The sequence below is a fragment of the Poecilia latipinna genome, unplaced genomic scaffold (assembly GCF_001443285.1).
Source record: "Poecilia latipinna isolate Pla-1442-1.1 unplaced genomic scaffold, P_latipinna-1.0 Scaffold555, whole genome shotgun sequence".
Taxonomy (NCBI): domain Eukaryota; kingdom Metazoa; phylum Chordata; class Actinopteri; order Cyprinodontiformes; family Poeciliidae; genus Poecilia; species Poecilia latipinna.
In genome coordinates this window covers 294024-314723 of record NW_015113171.1, presented here as the reverse complement: position 1 = coordinate 314723, position 20700 = coordinate 294024, and the positions used below count along the sequence as shown (strand labels likewise).

General features: G+C 42.0%; 1 protein-coding gene across 11 annotated transcripts in view; it reads left to right on the top strand.

The window, feature by feature from the left end:
• Window positions 1-20700, top strand: part of LOC106953009 (unconventional myosin-IXa-like) — a 145283-nt gene that overhangs the window by 26381 nt on the left and 98202 nt on the right. For all 11 annotated transcript variants that reach the window (XM_015041495.1, XM_015041494.1, XM_015041489.1 and 8 more), the window contains exon 2: window positions 9427-10396. In XM_015041495.1, coding sequence (XP_014896981.1) covers window positions 9494-10396 — 903 coding nt within the window. In that variant the 5' untranslated portion in view covers window positions 9427-9493. The remainder of the gene's footprint in view (window positions 1-9426; window positions 10397-20700) is intronic.

Below are 20700 nucleotides of genomic sequence, written 5' to 3'. Positions count from 1 at the left end.
AAGACTTTGAATCGCTAATATGATGCTGAAGAAATCATATAACGTTCTTAACAACTTCTTGCTAAATTTTGAGTCAAACATTTGCCTTTGTAAGAATCCATTGTGGTGTTTTTTAGGTTCTCTAACCCCGTCAGTCCGTCTCAGTAGGTTTCTGTTGGTCATGTTGGCTCGCTACCTAAGCTAGCAGGCTAAGTTGACTCGCTCCCTTTGCTGACCCACACAGGCTCAGATCGATAACGTCTCGGTGTTCGTCTTCAGAGTCATCTGTGTCTCCTGAGGGTTGGTTGGCTGCAAAAAAGAAAAAAAAAACAAAACAAAAGAAAACAATGAGCTAATAATTGTAAACATTTTTCTGTAACAATATCGGTCTGCCTTTAACAGCTTCTGGATCTAAATCTGCTCCTGGAAATCGCATGAAGGAAATAAAAGAGGCGGATATGAACAGATGGATCACATCTAGCAAATTCTGTGATTCTTCCTCCACTAATGGATTCCACTTAGCCTGTAACCATGGCAACAGAGATGCTCAGTTGATTTCTGGTTATAGTGAAGAGGAGAAGAAGAGGGGTGTGTTTTCTCAATCAATATCTGCGGTGGATAGCTCAGATGCTCCAGTGTTCAAAGTGTGTGTGCGTGTGCGGGTGTGTGTGTGTGTGTGTGTGTGTGTTGTACCAGAGGGAGAGAGAAAAGGGTTGAGGTGATGTCAACCCTCTGGAGAAGTGGGGATGACGTCAGTACAAAGGATGGAGGAGAGATGTTATGACACACACGCGCACACACTCATCTTTTGGGACTTCTTGGGTACGCTCTTTTGGAGCACACTTAGATCTGTCTGATTATTTTTGTGGGTAATGGAGTCCAGAAATTTAATTTCATAGCTAATTAAAGTTAGTCAACCAGTGATTGAAATGCACCACTTTTCTCCTGAGTGGCTGTGACCAGTGAAGATCAGGTCCAATACCGAAAAATCTGTTTTTTCCCCTCTGTTCCTTTAAAAGTGTCAACAGATCCAACATTTACAGATTGGCCTCAACAGGTTGATCGGCGAATATCATATTCGTAACGTTTATTTGTCAAATTAAAACTAAATGAACACCGAGTTTGTATCCATTACAGTCCAAAGAGAGAACAATCTATAAATCCCTAGTCCTCTGTATCATTAGAAAGAAATCTAGGTTGGTCTGTTAAAGTGCAAAGAAAGTCAGAAATTGGCATTGTTCAATTCCAAGAAGAATGGTAATTTTCCCTTTTTGTCTTGGTCAAGATAACTTGATGTTAGTGAGGCTGTTTAACCAACATAAACCCTGTGAAACCCATACATAACACACGTCTGTAATGGCGAAAACTGTGTGAGTAGCTTTCACATGTTTTTAACTTCTTCAGCGTCTATAAATAAAATCAAAATGCCAAAATAAACAAAGACTATGAAGTCCGGACTTTGATTGTGTTTTTTTACACATTTTTAAAGCATTTTAACTTGTCTCTTATACACACCTATATACCGACTGCACTCTGTGACTCAACACTTTGTGTGTGTGTATGCGGCTTTTTGGCAGCTGTTTGTGTCAGTGTGGGCTTAGTTCCTTGAGCTGTGGTGCCCCGCTGGAATTCAGGGACACACACACACACTTGTAGACACACACATAGACACAAGGAATTTATTATTGAGCTTGTTCATTTTAACTTTCGAAGGAAACTTGGCTGAAAGCATCTACTTATTTATTAAGCCAGGTCTGAAGGCTAAATCTTTATTTGTAGCTCTTTAAGGTGGGGTGACAAACAGTTTTGCTGACTTTCCCCATCTTGGCTTCCACTGCTGCCTTCAATAGAAACCTGGCGCTGACGTCCCGTTGTCTGCTCAGCAGGAAGCAACAACAACAACAACAACAAGAAGACTTAAGATGTAGATTTATGCTTAAAACACTCTGACAGGGTCTAGAAATCTTGGGTTGAGTGTCTGAATAAATGCTGAGGAGGAGGAGAACTTTCCGACGATCCGGAGTATGAAATGCTCCTCCTGTCCCCCGGCTGCGCGGCGACGCGCTCTGACGGCACTGGGTGGGAAGCAGTCGCGGCACATCAGCTGGCGGTGCAGAGGGCGGAGAAGATTTTTCTCCCTCCGTCGGCGTTCACCTCGGACTCTGGCAGGGGAAGCTGTGGTGGCTCACACAAATTCCTGACCTTCCAAATGTCGGCCTCAGAAGCGGAGAACAAGAACTATTTGTAGCATGACAAGAACGAATCTGTTACTATTTACTGCCGACTGGAAAATGGGCTGCATGGCTTGTTTACAGCGACGAGCAAAAGTTTTCACATCCCTTTAGTATTTTCTTTAACTCCTGCGACACTACAACCCCAAAACAGCATTACGTTAGAGTCCAGGTCGTTTGTATAGAACATTTCAGGAACAAGGCAGTTCAAAGTGCTTCACTTTATAAGAATATAATACAGTAACTAATTATGTCTTATGCCATCATCAAAATCATCAAATAAATGCACTGATTCTTTTATTTTAGACAATCCTGTTGCTGTAAACAATCCAACTAAATATAAATGAGTTTCTCTAGATCTTGCTGGGATATCAGTTCTTTAATCCTGGAAATATTCTTCAAGTAATAGAAGGCTGACTTTGTAGCTGTCTTTATGTGTCTCTAAAGGCTCAGGTGTTTTTTTTTTTTTTTATGGAATGACTGCATGGTGCGGCGTGCATTTTTATTTAGTCTTCCTGAGTCGGTGCTTCGTAGAACGCAGACATTCAGTCGGACCGGACGGAGAGCCTCCGTCAGCAGTGGATTTAAAGTTTAGTTGCAGATTCTCAATTGGATTTATGTCTGGACTTTGACTGGACCTTTTGTAATGTAGAAATATGCATCTATACCTGTGGCTCTGCAGCAGGCGCTTTGCAGCAGCTCCTTATACATTTTTCTGAATGTTTTAGAAATCAGAGGTGTTTTTAAATGCTGCATTGAGGTGATAAAGGACTTCAGTAGAGTTTAATTGAGTTTTCATTCTGTTGCTGCGTAGAAGTTGAGCAATAGAAGTTAATTTCATCTTGCTTCTTCATTCTAACGACAGAAACGACAAAAAAAATTTTTCTTGCCTTTTTTCCCATTTTTTTGAAGAGTGAGTTCAGTTCTGCTCCTCTAGATGAAACTTTATTCAGGTGATATTAAAAAACAAAGCTGCTTTGGATTGGAAAGGTTGCTGATCAAAACTGTACATATATTCATACTTATCATTTTACTTGACGGTGAACCTCCTCTATTTTTCTTCTGCATTAAATCAGCTTGATGTAATGCAAATATTCAAATTTTCATCCCTGTCGAACACAGACTGTCTCTACTGGGTCAAGGCGTGTGTTTGTTTGTGTGTTTGGAGGCATTAAAGTGTGTATGTGTGTGATTAATCAATTAGTCAAGGTGTGATGTAGCCATGTAGTTCCAGTTCTGCCACTTGAACCGTCCTCGGCGCAGCCCAGACATTACCACCATCAGCTAGAAGCACCGAGAAGATGACACACCTCCCTGCGTCTGCTGAGTGTGTGTGTGCGCGCGTGTGTCCAGGAATGCTGAGGTTTGGTGTTTACTGCTGTTGTGCCGGTGAGAACCAACCGTGAGAGGAGGGACGGTGGGGGTCCGTTTGCTAGCCAGACCCTGAGACCTGCAGGACAAGTTGAGTTTCTCATGTGCATTTAATACCTTGGACACATTCCGGCTATCCCTGGCAGCCTGTTTGGTCTTTTCTTTTTCTTTCTTTTCTTTTTCTTTTTTTTAAAGGCGCCGACTCCTGTTGTGTGTTTTATTTCATGAGCTGCTCACTTTAGAAGGAGTGTAAAGTTCCTGTTTGTAATTGCACTGATTTGCCAAGGAGTGATTTGGGGATTTATTTGGTAGAGATGAGAATAAGGTGATTGTTGATTGTGGGACACACTGCTGAGAACTCCTAATGAGTACAAACTTTATTAGATTATATTTATTTATATGAAAAAAATAAACCTTTTTCTGAAGCAGAACATTTCAGAAGGTGCAGAAGGTTCTCATAGTATGACGACATTGAGCTAAAAAAATAGTTCCCCCCCACCCCTCAACAGCTATGCAGGACTGGGCGAAATGACTTAAAATTAAAAGCTCTGATTTAAAAAAAACAAAAAAATCCAAAATGTGATTTCTGATCTTAATGGATTTTTTTCTAAACAATGCAAATGACATATTTAAAAACAAACAAACAAAAAAGATGCTTGTAGTTCCTGGGTGTGCTGATATCTCAAGCAGTGCATTGATGAAATGAATCCCAATTTTCCAAAAATTATTTATTCTATTTAACACTGTTGACTTTCTAAGTCCCGGTCCTGCCATGACACCAGTAATCAGCCCAAGCCTCGCCAGGCTCCTCCTAGCAAATTAAAGTTGTTCTTGCACTGAATTGTAGACTGGATATTTCTCCAACATCTGTTTTAAAGGCTGTTGTTGCCACTTAAAAACTAATAAATGAGTTTATTACTGTAATTCGGCTCCTAATGGATGTTCACAACCACGCTGAAGAATGATGCATCATTAAGATGGCATTGTGGTTTTCTGTCAGAATAATGGAAAAGTTTACACATAAAACTTTCTTTTTTTCACCGCATAGCAGACAGACGATTGTTGTACCCTGTCTGCGTTGGACATCTTTCTTCTCTTTACTCGCTTTTCTCTTGTTTGCTTCGTCACTCAGTACTCCTTTCTATAAATAGTCTACACTAGGAAAGACTTCCGACTTCTTCACTTTTCCACCACCTGACCGACATCTGTGAAGGCCTGCGAGAGAGAGACCAAGCTGAACCCGTCTACCAGTCAGCTGAGCAGGCTCCACGCTTTCGTTCTCTCATCACATGAAGGGGATGAGCTCATCAGCTTATAACCTTATCTCAACGCGCTGTCAGCACTTTGAATTTGACTGCTAAAACAAAAATGTTTGACTTCCTCTTCACTGATGGCAGATTATTTCGGAAGGGGCCAGAAAACTGTTTTTGTCTTCCCAAAACGTTGCCTGCAAATGTGGGATTTGTGACCCCCCGACTTTCACCAGACCCCGATTATCGGGACGGCTACAAAATCAGCACAGTGATCAAGTTTCTTTTAAACTGATCGTATGTTTCCCTTTGAGTTGGTGGTGTCTTATTGAGAGTTATTTCTGTTTGCTGTAAAACCAAAGGTAATCTCTTGAGGATATTTCTACAGATGTAGAATGTGTTGCAGGTTGGAGACTTGGTTAAGAAGTTGATGCCATCTGCATAGTGAAGCACTGCAGCAGCATCATTTCCATTGCTGTCATCCCTGCATAATTGGAACATAGGACGCACACAGCAGCGTGGCAGGAGTATCAGTTGCAAATATTGTCTAACTGTTTTTCCTTAGGATGGTTTGGAACAAGTCGGTCCTGCTTGGGCAGGAAATAAACTGAGATTTTTTTTTTTCCTTCTAGAGGATTCATTTTACAGCAGAACACCACAAAGGAATCAGCTGGATGTACATATTCCTCACTTCTAGTCTGTCGGTACTTTAAAAATCGCTAAATGCCAACAATCGCCGGTGTCTTTTCTACTTGTAATACGGTACTTCAAGAACCTCATACCAGGATGTCCGGCAATCCTTAAAAGTCTTTAACTCTCTTAGTCTGAAACGGAGCACCGGTGATCCAGCCAAATTTGCAGTACCGTAATCCCGCCACACTTTTTGGTATAATTCCAAATGTTTCTGAAATGCGAGACGTTGCGCTGTCCAGCCAATATCTGGTTATTATGGTAATTTCATCCCCGCCATAGCAGAAAGTGAAATTAGGGGCAATCTTTGAATAGACGGTAAATTGTGAAAATAACTGGCTAAATATTGAAAGTTCCAGTTGTTATGAATTTATAGGCAAATATATTTACTCAAAGGAGATTTAAAGAACTTTGTACAATTAAAATAAGCAAAAATATCCATGTGAAGATTTTAAATTTAGGACATAAAGGGTTCAGAGTCTTAAATCTAAAATTAAGGCCTTTAAAAATTACTTAAATTCTTGAAAACGTAAGTTGGCCTTGAATACCTTAATCACGGATCTTAAATGCTGTTGTGGTGTAACTATTTAGTCTCATACATACTGTGTAGTTCTTTCACACGACTTTTCTGTTTGGGTTAGGCAAACATTTGAGTCACACGCAGACATCTTCGTTCTGTGACCACTGAGTAGCTGCTAATATACCCTAGCTAGCTAGGTAGCTATGTTTTGTTTTTGTTTTTTTTTGCGTCTATCATGGGTAAATCTAATTTTATCTCCAAATGACTGGATGACATTCATCTTCTCCTCTGGTTCACCTCTGTTTCCTGACCTGTTCAATGTCCTGTGTGTTCTGCGCAAATAAGCTTTTCACTAGTATGTAAAATATGCTATTTTCAATTGTACATTTCTGTTGTGAAACTGGTTTTAAGTCTCATCCATAACGGTCTCTAAAAAGCCTTAAATTTGAGTTGGTGAAACTTTCCATCTGACACAAATCTGTTCTTCCGTCGAGAAGTGTTTGACAGATTACAGTAAGCCCTGACTCACTGCCAGCTACAGGCTCTTGCGCCACCGTATGTGTCTGTCATCTGTATTTATCTGGAAAACTGAGCCGTTTGCTTTCAGCAGCTGGTGACAGGAAGCCATGAGAGTGGTAGCAGTTTTCCAGCATAATGACTTGCTTGGTTAGAGAGACGGCTGAGCTCAGGAAGACCGCAGAAATCAGAAGAGGAACTGCAAGGAAGAGGCTGGAGCAGCTTAGCTTAGTCACTGAACAGTTAAAGATTCACTGTTATGTAAACTCAACTTTTATTACAATGTTATTTCCTCATCAAAAACATACGTGGAGTGTTGCTTTGATTCTTTCATGCATGTTCCAGAAATCCTTTAATCTCCCACGGCGACCATTCGTTGTAAATGGTTCCTCTCACAAAGTGCGGCCCGTCTCCACAAAGCTTCTCCTTGTAGCTGCGGTCTCAAACCGAGCTTCAGCCTCACAGAGCAGCCCTCCTCTTCCAGCTCCTTCAGACTAGTCGGCAGCAATTAGCAAACACCTGGTGGAACTGCTGAGCTTTATCAAACTACTTTTCAGCCCAAAGCTCCTAAAAAACCTAAATGATGACGTGCTGAAGATGGTCAGAAAGAGCATTAGCTTCGTAATGAGATACAGGCCCAAATACAAGGCTTCAAATTGCAAAGTCAAGTTTCTTTTAAGTTATGTTTGATGAATAGAGCATTTTTATAACTACTGAAATTGGACAATATGCCTGGAAAATACATAATACCGCCATGTTTTCTCTTTATGTCATGTAAACATGTATCTGTTTGATTTTAAATATATGTAACTTCGTTGCGACATTCGATTTGCTTGAGTTCTAATTACAGCAGCTAACTTGGGAACTTTTATTAATTACTGTTTTGTACAAGGACAAAAACAATCTAGATATGCATTAAAAGAGAGCTCCACCTAGCTAATCTAAATCATGGATGAATTCAGAGACTCCCTGTGAGGAAAACGACTGTAAGAAAGCAGTCAGAGGAAGCTGAAGAAGCCCTGCAGCGTTGATTTGAAGCAACAGATCGGATCGCTCTTTGCCAGCCGCATGGAGAGGACAATCGAGGGACAGCTGTGGAACCTCTGGAGAAGATGATGCAAAGAAGGATTTTGCATAAAATCAGGAAGATTATGGAGAACCCTGATCATCTTCTTCATGAGAAAGTCTTTAGTCAGAGGCCTCTGCAACTTCGCTGTAATACAGACTGCTACAAGATTTCATTCTGCAATAACTCTGAAGTATTTTGAATTAATATGAGTTACAACATTTAATTTCCATACGGGATCAATAAGGTATGTTTTGAATTGAATTTGAATGCTGACTGTATTTTCTTTCCTCCCCAGAAACCTTGAATTTTTGACTCTGTTCCTATTTTCACAGCTCAGTAGAGAGTGATGGTATCCATTATTTTGAGCTTGTCTCTCTTCTCCAGTCAATCTTTCTCTGCTCAGCTCTTTTCCATCTTTGCTCACACTTCACCTCTTTATTCCCCTCCCTCTCTCCATTGCTGTCTGGAGTTGGTGGACGGCTGCGGACTGCAATAGGTGGTCAGGATTCCTCCAGACAGCAGGAGGGAGAGGAGGATCTGTCTGGAGCGTTCAAAGGCTGCCTCGTCCTTTCCTCTGATACAGTTTCTTTCTTTCCGTCGTTGATGAACTAAAACGTTTTTTTTAATAATCTCCGGTCCTCTTGGGTTCACGTATGCATTCGAATTGCACCAGAGTTTCCTTAAACCGGACAGAGGCCGAGGTTTTTAGGTGAACCCGAGTTTGTTTTTTTGGTTCGCATCAGAGTTCAATTGTTCACACCTCTCCAAGCGAACCGGACTTTCCATGCAAATGTAGTAGAGTTTAATCAAAGCGAACTAAACAGGGGTGGTGTGAATGCATCACTATCTCGTATATCCTCAGGGGTCCCAATAAAAAAACAATGTAAATATTAGTAACAGAGAAAATAATATTCAATAGTAGCCCAGCTACAGTTGGATGTTTCTCTTTGTACCAAGCAGACTACCTCTTCACTCCGACGCTGTTCTCTTGCTTCATTCGGAGGAGATCAGTCATTGAAACCAAACTGTGTTTGAGTTTGTGAGTGTGTGTGTGTGAGAAAAAGAGTGACAGAATAAAGGGCTGTGCTCACTATCGGCGGGGAAGTTGTGAATTAAACCATTGTCTCTGTCATTGCTACCTCTCTCGTGTTGGAGGTGGCAGCTGTTAATCTTGGCACACTCTTATTGGATTATCACATGGCCACACACACACACATATGCACACACACACTCCCAGTCTGATAAACTGTGGTCATTCACCTTTAACTTCATTAAACAGCCATTGCCTCTGGCTGTTTTGAATAGCTGTCAACTCTTGTCTTTGTCTTTGACTCTGTCAGGTGCTTCTCTTGTGCGGCGTTAATGGCAGCAGCTTCAGAACGGCCGTTCAGTCGGCCGCTCTGTGACGGGACGCATCGAAATGCCATGACTTTACAAGCTCTCCTGACTCAAAGTAACGGGAATGCCTGAAGCTGTTAGGATTTGAATGGATGTGCGACAAGTCTGCTTTTGTTTTCTTGAAGTTTCTCAGTGTTGAAATGTTTGTCATATGAAAAATTGCTAATGATTAAACTGACAGAAGAGATGTATGTTTTTTCTAATGCATGTTATCGGCTCGGGTTGACGGATGTGTTGAATACAGGGATGTCAGAATACAATCAAAAGTTGAATCTGTGTTACATAAAGGACCTTTTGAAGAGAACTGAAGAGGTGAAATGTCATATCTGTATTTGTGTGCTCAACATTATGCCGCCATGTTTTAACCTTCATTCTGTCTTTCCCCTTGCCTGTCTCCTCCAGTTGGGATGTCCTGAGTCAGCCCTCCGGTCCCAGAGAGCAGTTTGCCGATGGGACCTGCTGCTCCACCATGAGCTTACAAGATGGCGGCTGCAGCTATGCCAGCAGCGCCAACCTGGCCACCATTACAGGCAGCATGCGGCGGCGCCTGGAGGACCAGGAGTTTACCCTGCGCGTCTATCCGGGCTCGCTGGCCGAGGGCACCATCTATTGCCCGGTCGCCGCCCGCAAAAACACTACCGCCGCCGAGGCCATCGAGTGCCTCATCGAGCGCCTGCGCCTGGATCGCACCAAGTGCTACGTGTTGGCCGAGGTAAAGGAGTTCGGTGGGGAGGAATGGATCCTCAACCCGGGAGACTGCCCAGTTCAGCGCATGATGCTGTGGCCGAGAACCGCCCTGGAGAACCGCAGCGGCCTGGGCAGCGGCGAGGACTATCGCTTCCTGCTGCGAGAAAAGAACCTGGACGGGTCTATCCACTACGGCGGAAGCTTGCAGATGTGGCTGCGGGTGACGGAGGAGCGACGGCGCATGGTGGAACGGGGTTTCCTACCCCAGCCCGCCGGGAACGACCCGCCATCCGACCTGTGCGCTCTCCCGGAGCTGACCGAGCGCGCCCTTCTGGAGAGCCTGCGCGCCCGCTTCAGGCAGGAGAAGATCTACACTTATGTTGGGAGTATTCTTATCGTGATCAACCCTTTTCAGTTCTTGCCCATCTACAACCCAAAGTACGTCAAACTGTACGACAACCACACGCTGGGGAAGCTGGAGCCGCACATTTACGCCGTGGCAGACGTGGCGTACCACGCCATGTTGCAGCGACGGAAAAACCAGTGCATCGTGATCTCCGGCGAAAGCGGATCGGGCAAAACGCAGAGCACCAACTTCCTCATCCATCACCTGACTGCCCTCAGCCAAAAGGGGTTTGCAAGTGGCGTGGAGCAGATCATCCTGGGAGCAGGACCCGTTTTGGAGGTATGAATCTTACCTAAAACGGTTTTATCACCAAACCAATGCTGGTTTCCACCCGATTTGTTCTCAAGAAATCGATCATTGCACGGTAGGAGATTTTCTTGAAATTTGGAGACATGAAAACGTTTCTGGAAAACATTCAGAGAGATTTTGTTTACTGATGATTGTGGCGGTTTGAGTGCTTTGTCGTGCTTATGTCATTTTCTTTTATCTTTAATCCCGTGGCAATTTTCCTGTAGTTTGCTTTGTAGATCCTCTAATTTGCATAAACGTCCTGAGGGTCTGCGGTTTGTGAGTTTTAAGACAAGCTTGAACAAGTGACGGAAACCTTATAGATTCTTAGTTATCTGTAATTTTGTTCACATTTGTGTGAAAGGAAACCAGAGCAAAAATAATAGCAGGTCCAAGAGGACGAACAAAAGTGTTTTCAGACAGTTTTGAACTTTTTTTAGAGCCAGAAAGTATAGATGACTCTAGCGTTTGTCTAGCTTATCCTATTTGTTGTCACTACAGTTCAAGATTTTAATTTTTGGCAAAGTAGCACCGAATTAGATGTGTTTTGCTGCTTATCTTTTGTTTTCTTGTAATTGTCTGATCATAATTTCACCTCTCATCTAAAGTGTCATTGCTGGACACGCCTTATTGCTTCTTTACAGTAACCTTTAAGCCATTGGTGTCCAGTTTCCTGCCTTGGGGCCAGTGTGTTGCATATTTCAGTGAAGCCCTTCCTCTTACACAGCTGATTCAAGTGACTGAATTACCTCAGCTTTCCATCAAAGTCAGCAGGCTGGTAATGACCAGCCTGTGCTGGTCATTACCAGCACAGGCCTGGTAATGACCCATAAATTTGACTTGGGTTCTTTGAACCAGGGAAACATGTGAAAGGTGCAGGAAATGGAGCTGGACCTCACTACGGGCGTAGCAATATGTCATGCTCCGTACATGACATGACACAGATGACATGTTAGCAATATGTTTGTAAAAACTAAGTAAGTAAACTGAGTAACTTTAAGTAACTCTTGTGTAATAATACTTCCTTTATGAGTCAAAAGGGTCAATGACCAACAAAAATCCCTACTAGCCAACTGTCACTGCACCGGGCAAATAAAGAACTACTTCTCTTCTTACTTTAAAGAAAGAAGTATAGAGTTTGAAGCATACATTGTTCTAGTCAAGTGTCAGACTTATAGCTTTTACATCTTGTCCAGTATTGCATGTCTGGTTTGTGCTTTTATGGCGTAGGAAGTTGTAGGTGAATAACATTTCAGCATTGACTTCCTGTCCGTTTAACTCGATCACCAGCTGACCACATGTGGAACATGTCGCATTATAGCACTTTTGCATTTACACTGATGGTACAGAAACATTCCAGCAGTGACACAATACTGTTACTTAATGATTGCGACATTATTAAGTGTCACAATAAATAATTATTGAGATCTGTCTGGCATGCCCAGCGTCTGGATCAGGAAGTGAAACTTGCAGCTTCACCTACTTTTTGATAAACTCCGTCAATGATTATCTAATCACTTGGAAGAACTCTGAAAGTGTTGAAATTTATTCCTTAAGTGATCACCTGATTCTTAAATATAAACCAAGACAAATATGAAACTTTGACATCAGGGTAAAAGTAGCTGACTGAGCAGAACTCTGTGAATCCACACCCCTGATCCCAACACCAAGGAGGTTTTCAGAATGCAAATGTGTCAAAAGCAACACCTGTACAACAAAGTTTTGGCAGGACTTCACTTTCCAAGAGTCTGCCGCATAGAGCAGCCCTTCCCCCGCGATTGCCTCACTCAGCTCCTTCAGACTAGCCAGCAGCAATTAGCAAACACCTAGTGGAACTGCTCATCTGCTGAGCTCATTATAGGAGCTACTTCTCAGTGCAGCACTGGTAAAAACCTTGTTAAAGGGTTAGTAGAGGAGCCATGTTGTAATGACTTCCTGAAGGCGGTGTTTCAGAAAGAGCAGGAGGTTTTAAAGAGACAGAGGCCCAATTTCATGACGTTACATTACAAAGTCAAATATCTTCCAAGTAATTTGATATATATACATATATATGATTTTTACAATGACTAAAGGTATCATACTTGTGCTATAAAAACACATACCGCTACTCCTTTAAACTTCGCCAAAGTAAGCATAAAATGTAGTGTTGTTGCACTTAAAGCTGCAATAAGTAACTTTTATAAAAATATATTTTTACATATTTGTTCAAACTGCCACTATGTCCTACCGGTATAATACGAGACTGATGATCTGTGAAAAAAATCCATGTGTTCCTACTCTCTGTGTTCCTACTGCCATCTGCAGAAATGCACTTTTTCCAGTCAGAAACAACCAATCAGAGCCAGCATCCATTATGTGTCTATTTGTAGAAAACTCTATAAGGAGTCACTACATTTTTCCCCAGCTCATGATGCAGAGCATGAAAGGGAGTTTATAAAACCGTCTCCCCGAAACTGAACAGCCTTTACAGACCGTAGACCCTATAGCTGGCTTCGCCACGTAGAACTGCTTTATTTATATTACATGACCTAGAAATGCTTTCCAGATTCTGCATTGAGGGGGTAAAAAAAAGACAAAAAACAAAACAAATGGTATGCTCCCCTAATCCACTCTGGATTATAAATCAACAATGGATTATGGATTATGGATTTTCATTTGGAATTTCATGTTTTGGTGAAGGTCTGTTGAAGGTCTGCGTGTTCCCTTCATCCCAGCAGATGCGGCTCTTTGGACCTCCTGACAGTTTGTTTGTGTCCCTCTGCAGCTCCTGTACTTCCTGTCGGGACGCTCGGCTCGGGCATGTCACGCCGACACCCGGCCGTGCGTGTCGACTCCCCTGTGAGGCCCTCAGTTCTGATTGGTCGGATGAGTCTGTCTTACGTGATGCACAGATGGTTTGCCTTACGCCAGTGTGAGCTAACTGATATGATGGCCATCATGCAGGCACAGTCGTATTGTTTATTTATTTTTTATTGTGGGTAGATTGAATACGTGACAGAAGTTAAGCGCCAGAGGCGACAAACGGCGAGGCTTGTTTTGATAAAAACACAGAGAACAGGAACGCTACGGTTCTTTCTGAGAAACCAGGCTCTGGTTAGAGCTGTGGGTGGGAGCAGCACTGTGTCCCATGTAATCACTTCCCCACCAATCACCCATAGGACCAAGGTGTGAGAGTTACATGGCCAAAATTAAAAGAAAAAATAAAAACATGGCAAAGGGAGGTTTTGTAAACATTAAAAAATATATTTTCTGTAAGGACAACATGGCTAGTTGAGAATTAAAAAAAAACAAAGACAATTTTGCTTGGAATGAAAATAAAAGAATCCAACTTTCAGACCATCTAACACTACTGTTGAAATGTGAGACTCAACCTGCATTAGAAATGATCAAAGAGCCTGACACGCCACTGGTTGTCTCTTTTTTAAAGCAGTCTAATTAAGGTGTCAGTCTGTAACAAAAATTTACACGGTCACGTATACTAAGCAACAGAGACGTATTTATACACAAGCGCCTTGAGCAAAAATAGAAATTTTAACAGTATCTGTGATTTTTTTTTTAACACCAAAAATACATAAAAATAAGAATTTTTCAGAAAACATGAAATTAAAATATTTTGACTGTAAGGAACTCTTTTTCTTTTATAAACTATTGTAACGCATGTTGTGATGCTAACACAAGGTGGGTAACAACGTGGTTGAATTTAGCGCTTTAGCATTAGCTTCCGCTAAGTACCATTTTGGGATGACTCTTTAGCGTCGGCTGAACTCATTTTTATGATTAGTACAATCATAAAAAATTGTGCTGGTGTTTTTGTGGTGTCAACGAAGCCCTAACCAGACATGAGTCTGGCACAAAGGCAGAAAGAGAAAGTTTAACAACAAGAAGTTAGCGCTAATGCTTTTGATTCTGGTTAATGAGTTAGGAAGTTCCTGAGGAATCTATAACCTACCGGACTAACATGTTGCTAATTTAAGAACAGTTTTTAACAATAACTGTGCTATTTGGTGCTGCAACTGTTTTAAAAAGTAAAAAGTAAAGCTGGAAGTCCCATAAATTCCCGGTTCGTCTCTGCTTGTGGAGCTCGGGTGTGCAGAGATAAATGTGGGAAGAGTTTCTTGGAGTCCAACGTGGCTCACAAAGAATCGCATCTCTGGGGGTAAAACAAATTACTTTTAGCACGAGTACATAACTGCTGAAGTGAACCAGCTGGATTCTTGGTTTTCCATAAGTTGTAATGGCAATTACTGAATGGCTTGTTTTGGTCAGACGATGCTGCTGAAGCTTTGTGGGAGTTTGCTTTTCAGCCTCCAGCAGCCAGGCTGAAAATATGAGGTCACCGGGCCTTATTAGATCCAATTCAAATGAATCCCAGATGAAGTATTAAAACTCTGGCCACTTTGGTAGCTCCGTTATGTTGAGTAATAGACGAACTGTTAAAAGCTACTGTTTGTGTTTTTTTTTAATGCTCTCAAACTGTTCATGTTGTGTTTACGGTTGCATATTACCATATAATGTAATATTTTGTCTCAGTTTGGTGGAGACACAAAGAACGTCGCAGAACAAATGAGCACAAAACGCCGCTTGACAAAAGATAGCACAAACTCACTGGCTGTCAAGTTTTTTTTTTTTTTTTAATTCCTTAATACTTGAAAATTGTAACAGATGTTAAGACGCAGTCATTTCAACTGTACTTTTATCAAGAAAGGAGTCTCGGCTGAAAAAGAAAACATATTTCAGGAGGAGTTATGTCTCGCTGGCAGGCCCGGCTGTGGTCGGGCTTCGGTTTGGGAACATTTGTATAAGAGCCTGTAAATTCAGATAAGTCATTCTTTTTGGATTCACTTAAGAAGCTTACTGCCAACCGGATAAATCACGGGGGGAGGGAGGTGGATCCCTCACATGAGTGAAATATTATTTTTTAAACCGTGTACTTTAGAAATGCCTCTTAAATCAAAGCTTTCTGCGTTGGATTGACATAATTAAAAAGTGAATTAAGCGGCACTACGAGGCGCCCTGTTCGGCATCCAGCTAGCGCTGCTTTTCTCTGTTCGAGGCCTTGAAATGAATTTCTTCTTTGCGCTTGAGGGGGAAACAAAACAAAAATGGGAGGGAAGAACTGATCTTTGGAGTCTGTGATGGGATGAAGATTTAAGCAATTTATGTAGTGAAAACATGATGCAAAGTTTTTCTTTGCTCTTGCAATCTTCCCCCTCTGCAGTTTGGTTTTGGTGTTTTCAACCTTTCATTAAGATCGTTGGTTAGTTTTCACATTAAGTGATTGATCGACAGACAGTGGTCAGCGATATGGATCCATAAATTTATTGCGACATTTTGTGGTGCTATTGTGATAATAGGGCTGTACAATAAGGCATCATGAAATCGGTTTATTGGTAATTATTTATTAGTTTTGTATTTTAAACATCTGAATTACTGCCAGACTTGTGGTGTGACTTTTCATTTCTGTGCTGTTTTTTAATATTTTTTTTTTTCTAAGCAAGTTACTGCACAGGTTGTTGCTAGGTAACCAAAGAATGAGTGAGTTGCTAGGTAATCAAAGAATGATTGAGTGAGTTGATGCCACTAGCCTAGCTTAGCGCGCTGTGAGAGGTTGAGCGGCTAAAGCCTTTCCTCTGCCTACATCTCCCAGAATGACTGGGAGTTCAGTCAATATTCTGTATATTGAATACTCAGATGTATTGTCTATTGATATTGATCATGTGTCTATATATAATGTATTACTGATTTATTGTCCAGTTCTAGGTTCCAGTAGGACGATTACCATAAAAACCCAACCACAGCCACAATGTAATGGGTTTAGACTAAGCCATATTCATGTCTCAGAATGGCCCAGTCAAAGTCTGGACCTGAACCACACTTAAAATCCTTGAAAACTGATGTTTACAGAAGCTCTCCATTCAACCTGATTGAGTTTGAGCTTTTTAAAAAAATGTTTTTTATAAGGATAATGTGCAAACATTCCAGTTTGTTTCAGCGTTTCTTGCTCTGTTCTGCGTACTGCCTTCATGCTCACACGTCTGACGAAAGCGACCTGATCGTTCACCTCTGCTGAAGATGCAGTTCGCTGCAGGACGGAGACACTCGCTAAAATTTCACCCTCTCTGAATTCAAGGACAGAGCAGCATGTGTGTGTGGGTGTGTGTGCACGTGTCCACGTATGCAGATTCAAAGATTTGTCTCTGTGTCCTTTACGGTTTTAGTGGCGTGTGTGCTGCTGAGCTCACAGAGCCCCTCTGTCCTGACTGAGTAACCAGCCTCAGCTCCAGGCTTCTGCAGGGTTCAGTGTGCTGACCTTTAGCTGCAGCAGCCCTGATCGCTGCCTGACACGTCTCAGAAATGCAGAAGCGCTAACTAGCTCCGTGACATCATAGCAGCGGCATTGTCTAACCATTCTCAATATGCTCTAATAATTTCTTGTCATGTAGAAGGCTTTAATAACCCGCCACAGACTGCAGTCGTATGTAATCTGAGCTGCGTTCAGAGCGAGGCGACACTGATATGAGCATGCAGCAGCGTAGAGCTGATGGGAAGGATGTGGCTTCTGTGTCCACTGGTGTGTGGCAGGCGGAGGATCTCAGATCCAAATTTCTTTTAAGTCGTATTTGATATATGTAGCATTTTTAGAACAACTGAAGGTAAAATAGTTACTATAAAACGGCACTATGTGCCTGGAAAACACATAATTCTGCCACTTTTAATTGACTGGTTGAGGTGATGCATCTCCAAGAAGACATTAGGCCATCATTAGTTATATTTAAGCTAACGTATCTTTTACCCGTCGAAATAACCAGAGTAAAATGAGTCATGAATCGTTTTGTCACATGATATAAGATGTTAATATTGTAGCTATAATCCATTACTGAAGCTGCTCATCCCATCTCTGGCTGAGATGAGACTACAGGTCACTGAAGGGAACCAGCTCAACAAGCATCACCCAGACGGACTCAGGGCTCTTGAGAGGCCGTATAAAAGCCGGTCATTGGTGTGGTTGGACTCGTCTAATGCAGCCTCAGCCAAACAGAACCCTCTTTCACTAGATGGTTCCTATCCAGATGCCTCCCCTTGGTCTCTACCAGGTTGTATTTACCCAGAATGCTCTGCCCTATATTCCACTTCCTGCTTTTTTCTAGCGGTCTTCAGTCTGCTTGGCATTCAGATATGCATTTGAACAGAATTCACTTCCACCGACGGTTTTTAGAGTTTGGTTTTTTGGTCCGCATCAGAGTTCGATGTGCATTCACACCTCCCCAAGCGAACCGGACTTTCTAGACAAACACACGGGAATTGGATTACTTTGAAAGCTCTAAATCCCAGGTAGTCTGACTTACTGTGGAGAAAGAGCTGCACAGACGCTGTGGGTGAACTCTGTGACCCTGAAAGTCCAGGTGAAATCCATAATGCCTGCGCTGAGGTCTGTAGAGGAAGCCTGCGTGCGAGACGGGACCTTCTCTTTAGGCATGCGTTTATTGCAGGGCGAGTCGCTTCTGCTTCTCGCTCTTGAATGAGGACACTGCTGCTCTGAATGGCTTCCACTGCTCACTCTGCATCATTGTGTGTGTGTGTGTGTGTGTGTGTGTGTGTGTGTGTGTGTGTGTGTGTGTGTGTGTGTGCTTGTAGAGGAGAGGTGCCTGTCAGAATGCGTTAGCGGCCAATTCTGCCGGCCAGCAACCCAACACGAGACGTTCACCCATGACTGAGTTTGTCCTTGGTCTTTAAACCTCGATGAGACATCCAGAAGCTCTCTGCTATCAGGGCCGAGCGCGGCACGCTGGTTTTATTGCTCATCGTTCGCAGCGTGCCGCCGTGTCTGGGAGAGTGCCCCCTGCAGCGACTGGTCACATTTGCTCCAGCTCATCCTACACACATCATGGAGTTTTAACTAGGCTGTTGGACGGAAGATACTCCCATTTTTTTTATTTAGATGTAACCAAACTCACTTGGCATTCAGAGTTCATTCTGACTTCTTTGTAAAAGTTAAGGCTTGTTTCCTTTTAACTAAGGATCCACAGAGGAATCTTTTGTTTTTCAGCTTGAACGACTGTAGCAAAATCCTTTCATCTCCTTCTGATTAGTGAATCCTCCAAACCAAATGCGTAACCTAATAAAATACCACAAACATTTATACCACTTGAAAAAATGCTAACTTTTCAACATTTTTCTTTTTGTATTTGTTACTTTTATTGAAAATCTGTTTTACTGTCACTTCTTGTGGTATTCAATCAACTTCCCTGCGTAAAATAATTTAGTTCTGCACTGGATGTGTATTAATAACAGTCCATCAAACTTTATCTTTATCTAGCTTTATAAATGTAAACTATCTACTTTATAAATATTATAAATTTGAAGAAACGTTTCGATGACCCTAATAACAAAAGCTGGACTTGGTGTCAAACCAGTAGGTGAGGAGAGTTGAAGAAGTTGGGGCTCCTGACAGCTGAGTGCATTAAAAGTAATTTGCAATCTAACTTTAGTTATAAAATTATCAGTTGAGTAAAAAGGTTACTTTTTCAAGGAGTAAGCAGTAGTCGGAAATCAAGTTATTTTTCCAAGGTATCTATGCCATCGCTGATGACAACACTCTTCAGTGTGGCTGCTGTTACTGATTGAGGAAAACTCTAAGTTGATTCATTTTAGTATCAATATGTGATTAAAATGAAGTCATAGGAAGCACAGAGATGTGAAAAGCCATTTTACAAAGGAGCTTTGTTTTCTACACTTTGACCTGTAATTCAGGAGATAATGGGAAGGTTGATTGTAATATACTTTTGTAACCCCGGTGCAACTTGGAACAACTTAGATATATAAAAATAAGCATTGGCCCTCAAAGCTTTGTTTATTAGCCTGGTAAGTGCTGCCTAATCACTCAGTCCTCCTTTACTTGCTGGCATCTCTCTGCCTATAATCTGTATCCTGTGGGCTCCAAGCACTTTGCGATGTACTCCTTAACATCTGCTTACATCTTCTCCCACTCTCCTTTTTGCTGGAAGCTAAAATGTTCTCATTTCTTCTCTGGTAGGATAGTTGACTCAGGCTGGTTTCCTGCTCTTTACTCTGCTTGGTCTGTTTACTGATGCGCCTCGTAAGTTCGTCGCATCCTGCCTTAAAGTCTCTTCTCCGTGCATTTCTCCAACATGAAGTGCCCACTAAGATGCCTGCTTGTAAAATCACATTTCTTTTGCTGCTCTAGTACTCCTAACTACTGTTCATGGCGGAGGTAATTCAGTATGAGCGGTCTGTATTAGAGGTTGTTTCTCTTCCCTCCCTTTTCTCTCGAGGACTCTCCTCATCTCCACCCAGCAGATTTAGTGGAAGGCTTAGGACAGGAAATTGATAGCACAAATAGGCCTGATTCAATTTGAGCCTGTTTACGTGGTGTCACAGCAATCGGACCCAGATGAGATTACAGCCACGAGGAGCCTCGGTCGGACAAAAGACCATCTGGGCTGATGGAGGCGTTTGAGTAAATTCGATCTGTGTTCAAGGTCTTGACCGTTTGAGACGGTTAACTAGACTTTTGTCTGTTGAACTGAGTCAAGTAAGGAGAATTTTACCTGCCTTTGTGTGTATTACCTGTCCCGTTTTAGAGATTATGTCATTGAAATATTTATTCCTGCACAGTTTACAGTTTACAGAAATATCCCAATGGTTAGTCTCAGACACACTTGAAACACTCTCTGTTTGTGTCTTGCGGTTTAGATCCAATCTTTGAAAAGTTATTTTGAACTCTGTAAGGAAAACAAATTCTGCTTTTGTTTGTGAGTTTCTGGAAGGTTCACCTCGAACAAATTGGTAGCTTTGGCACATAACGACATGGGGGTAAACTTCAAGAATGATGGTACACAGTCAGATTTGCTGGACACATGGAGGTTAAATCAGGGTCAATACTCAGTTTCCCACAATCACAATGGTAGGCACATTTCCACTGAGCGGTACGGCACAAGCTGGTGTGACTTACAATGCTATTTTTCCTGTTTCTGTTGTAAAAGTGGCCAATATCCATGTCAGTTTCAGGTATAGGGCCGTTGGACAATGGTGCAGTACAGTTAGGGTGGAGCTAATGGCATTACACAACATAATGCATTGATTGGGGGACAGAAAAAGATCACTGCTTGTGACAAGACTTACTATTGTGTCATGATTATTGTCGCACTACTAAGATACTATGCAAGGTGACCCCCAGAAAACTATTCAGCCTGGTGGTTGGATGGTAGGGTAGTCATTCATCCAGCAGCCCGTCGTGGTTTTGAATTAAAAAATGTTTAAAGTTGACAGGAAGC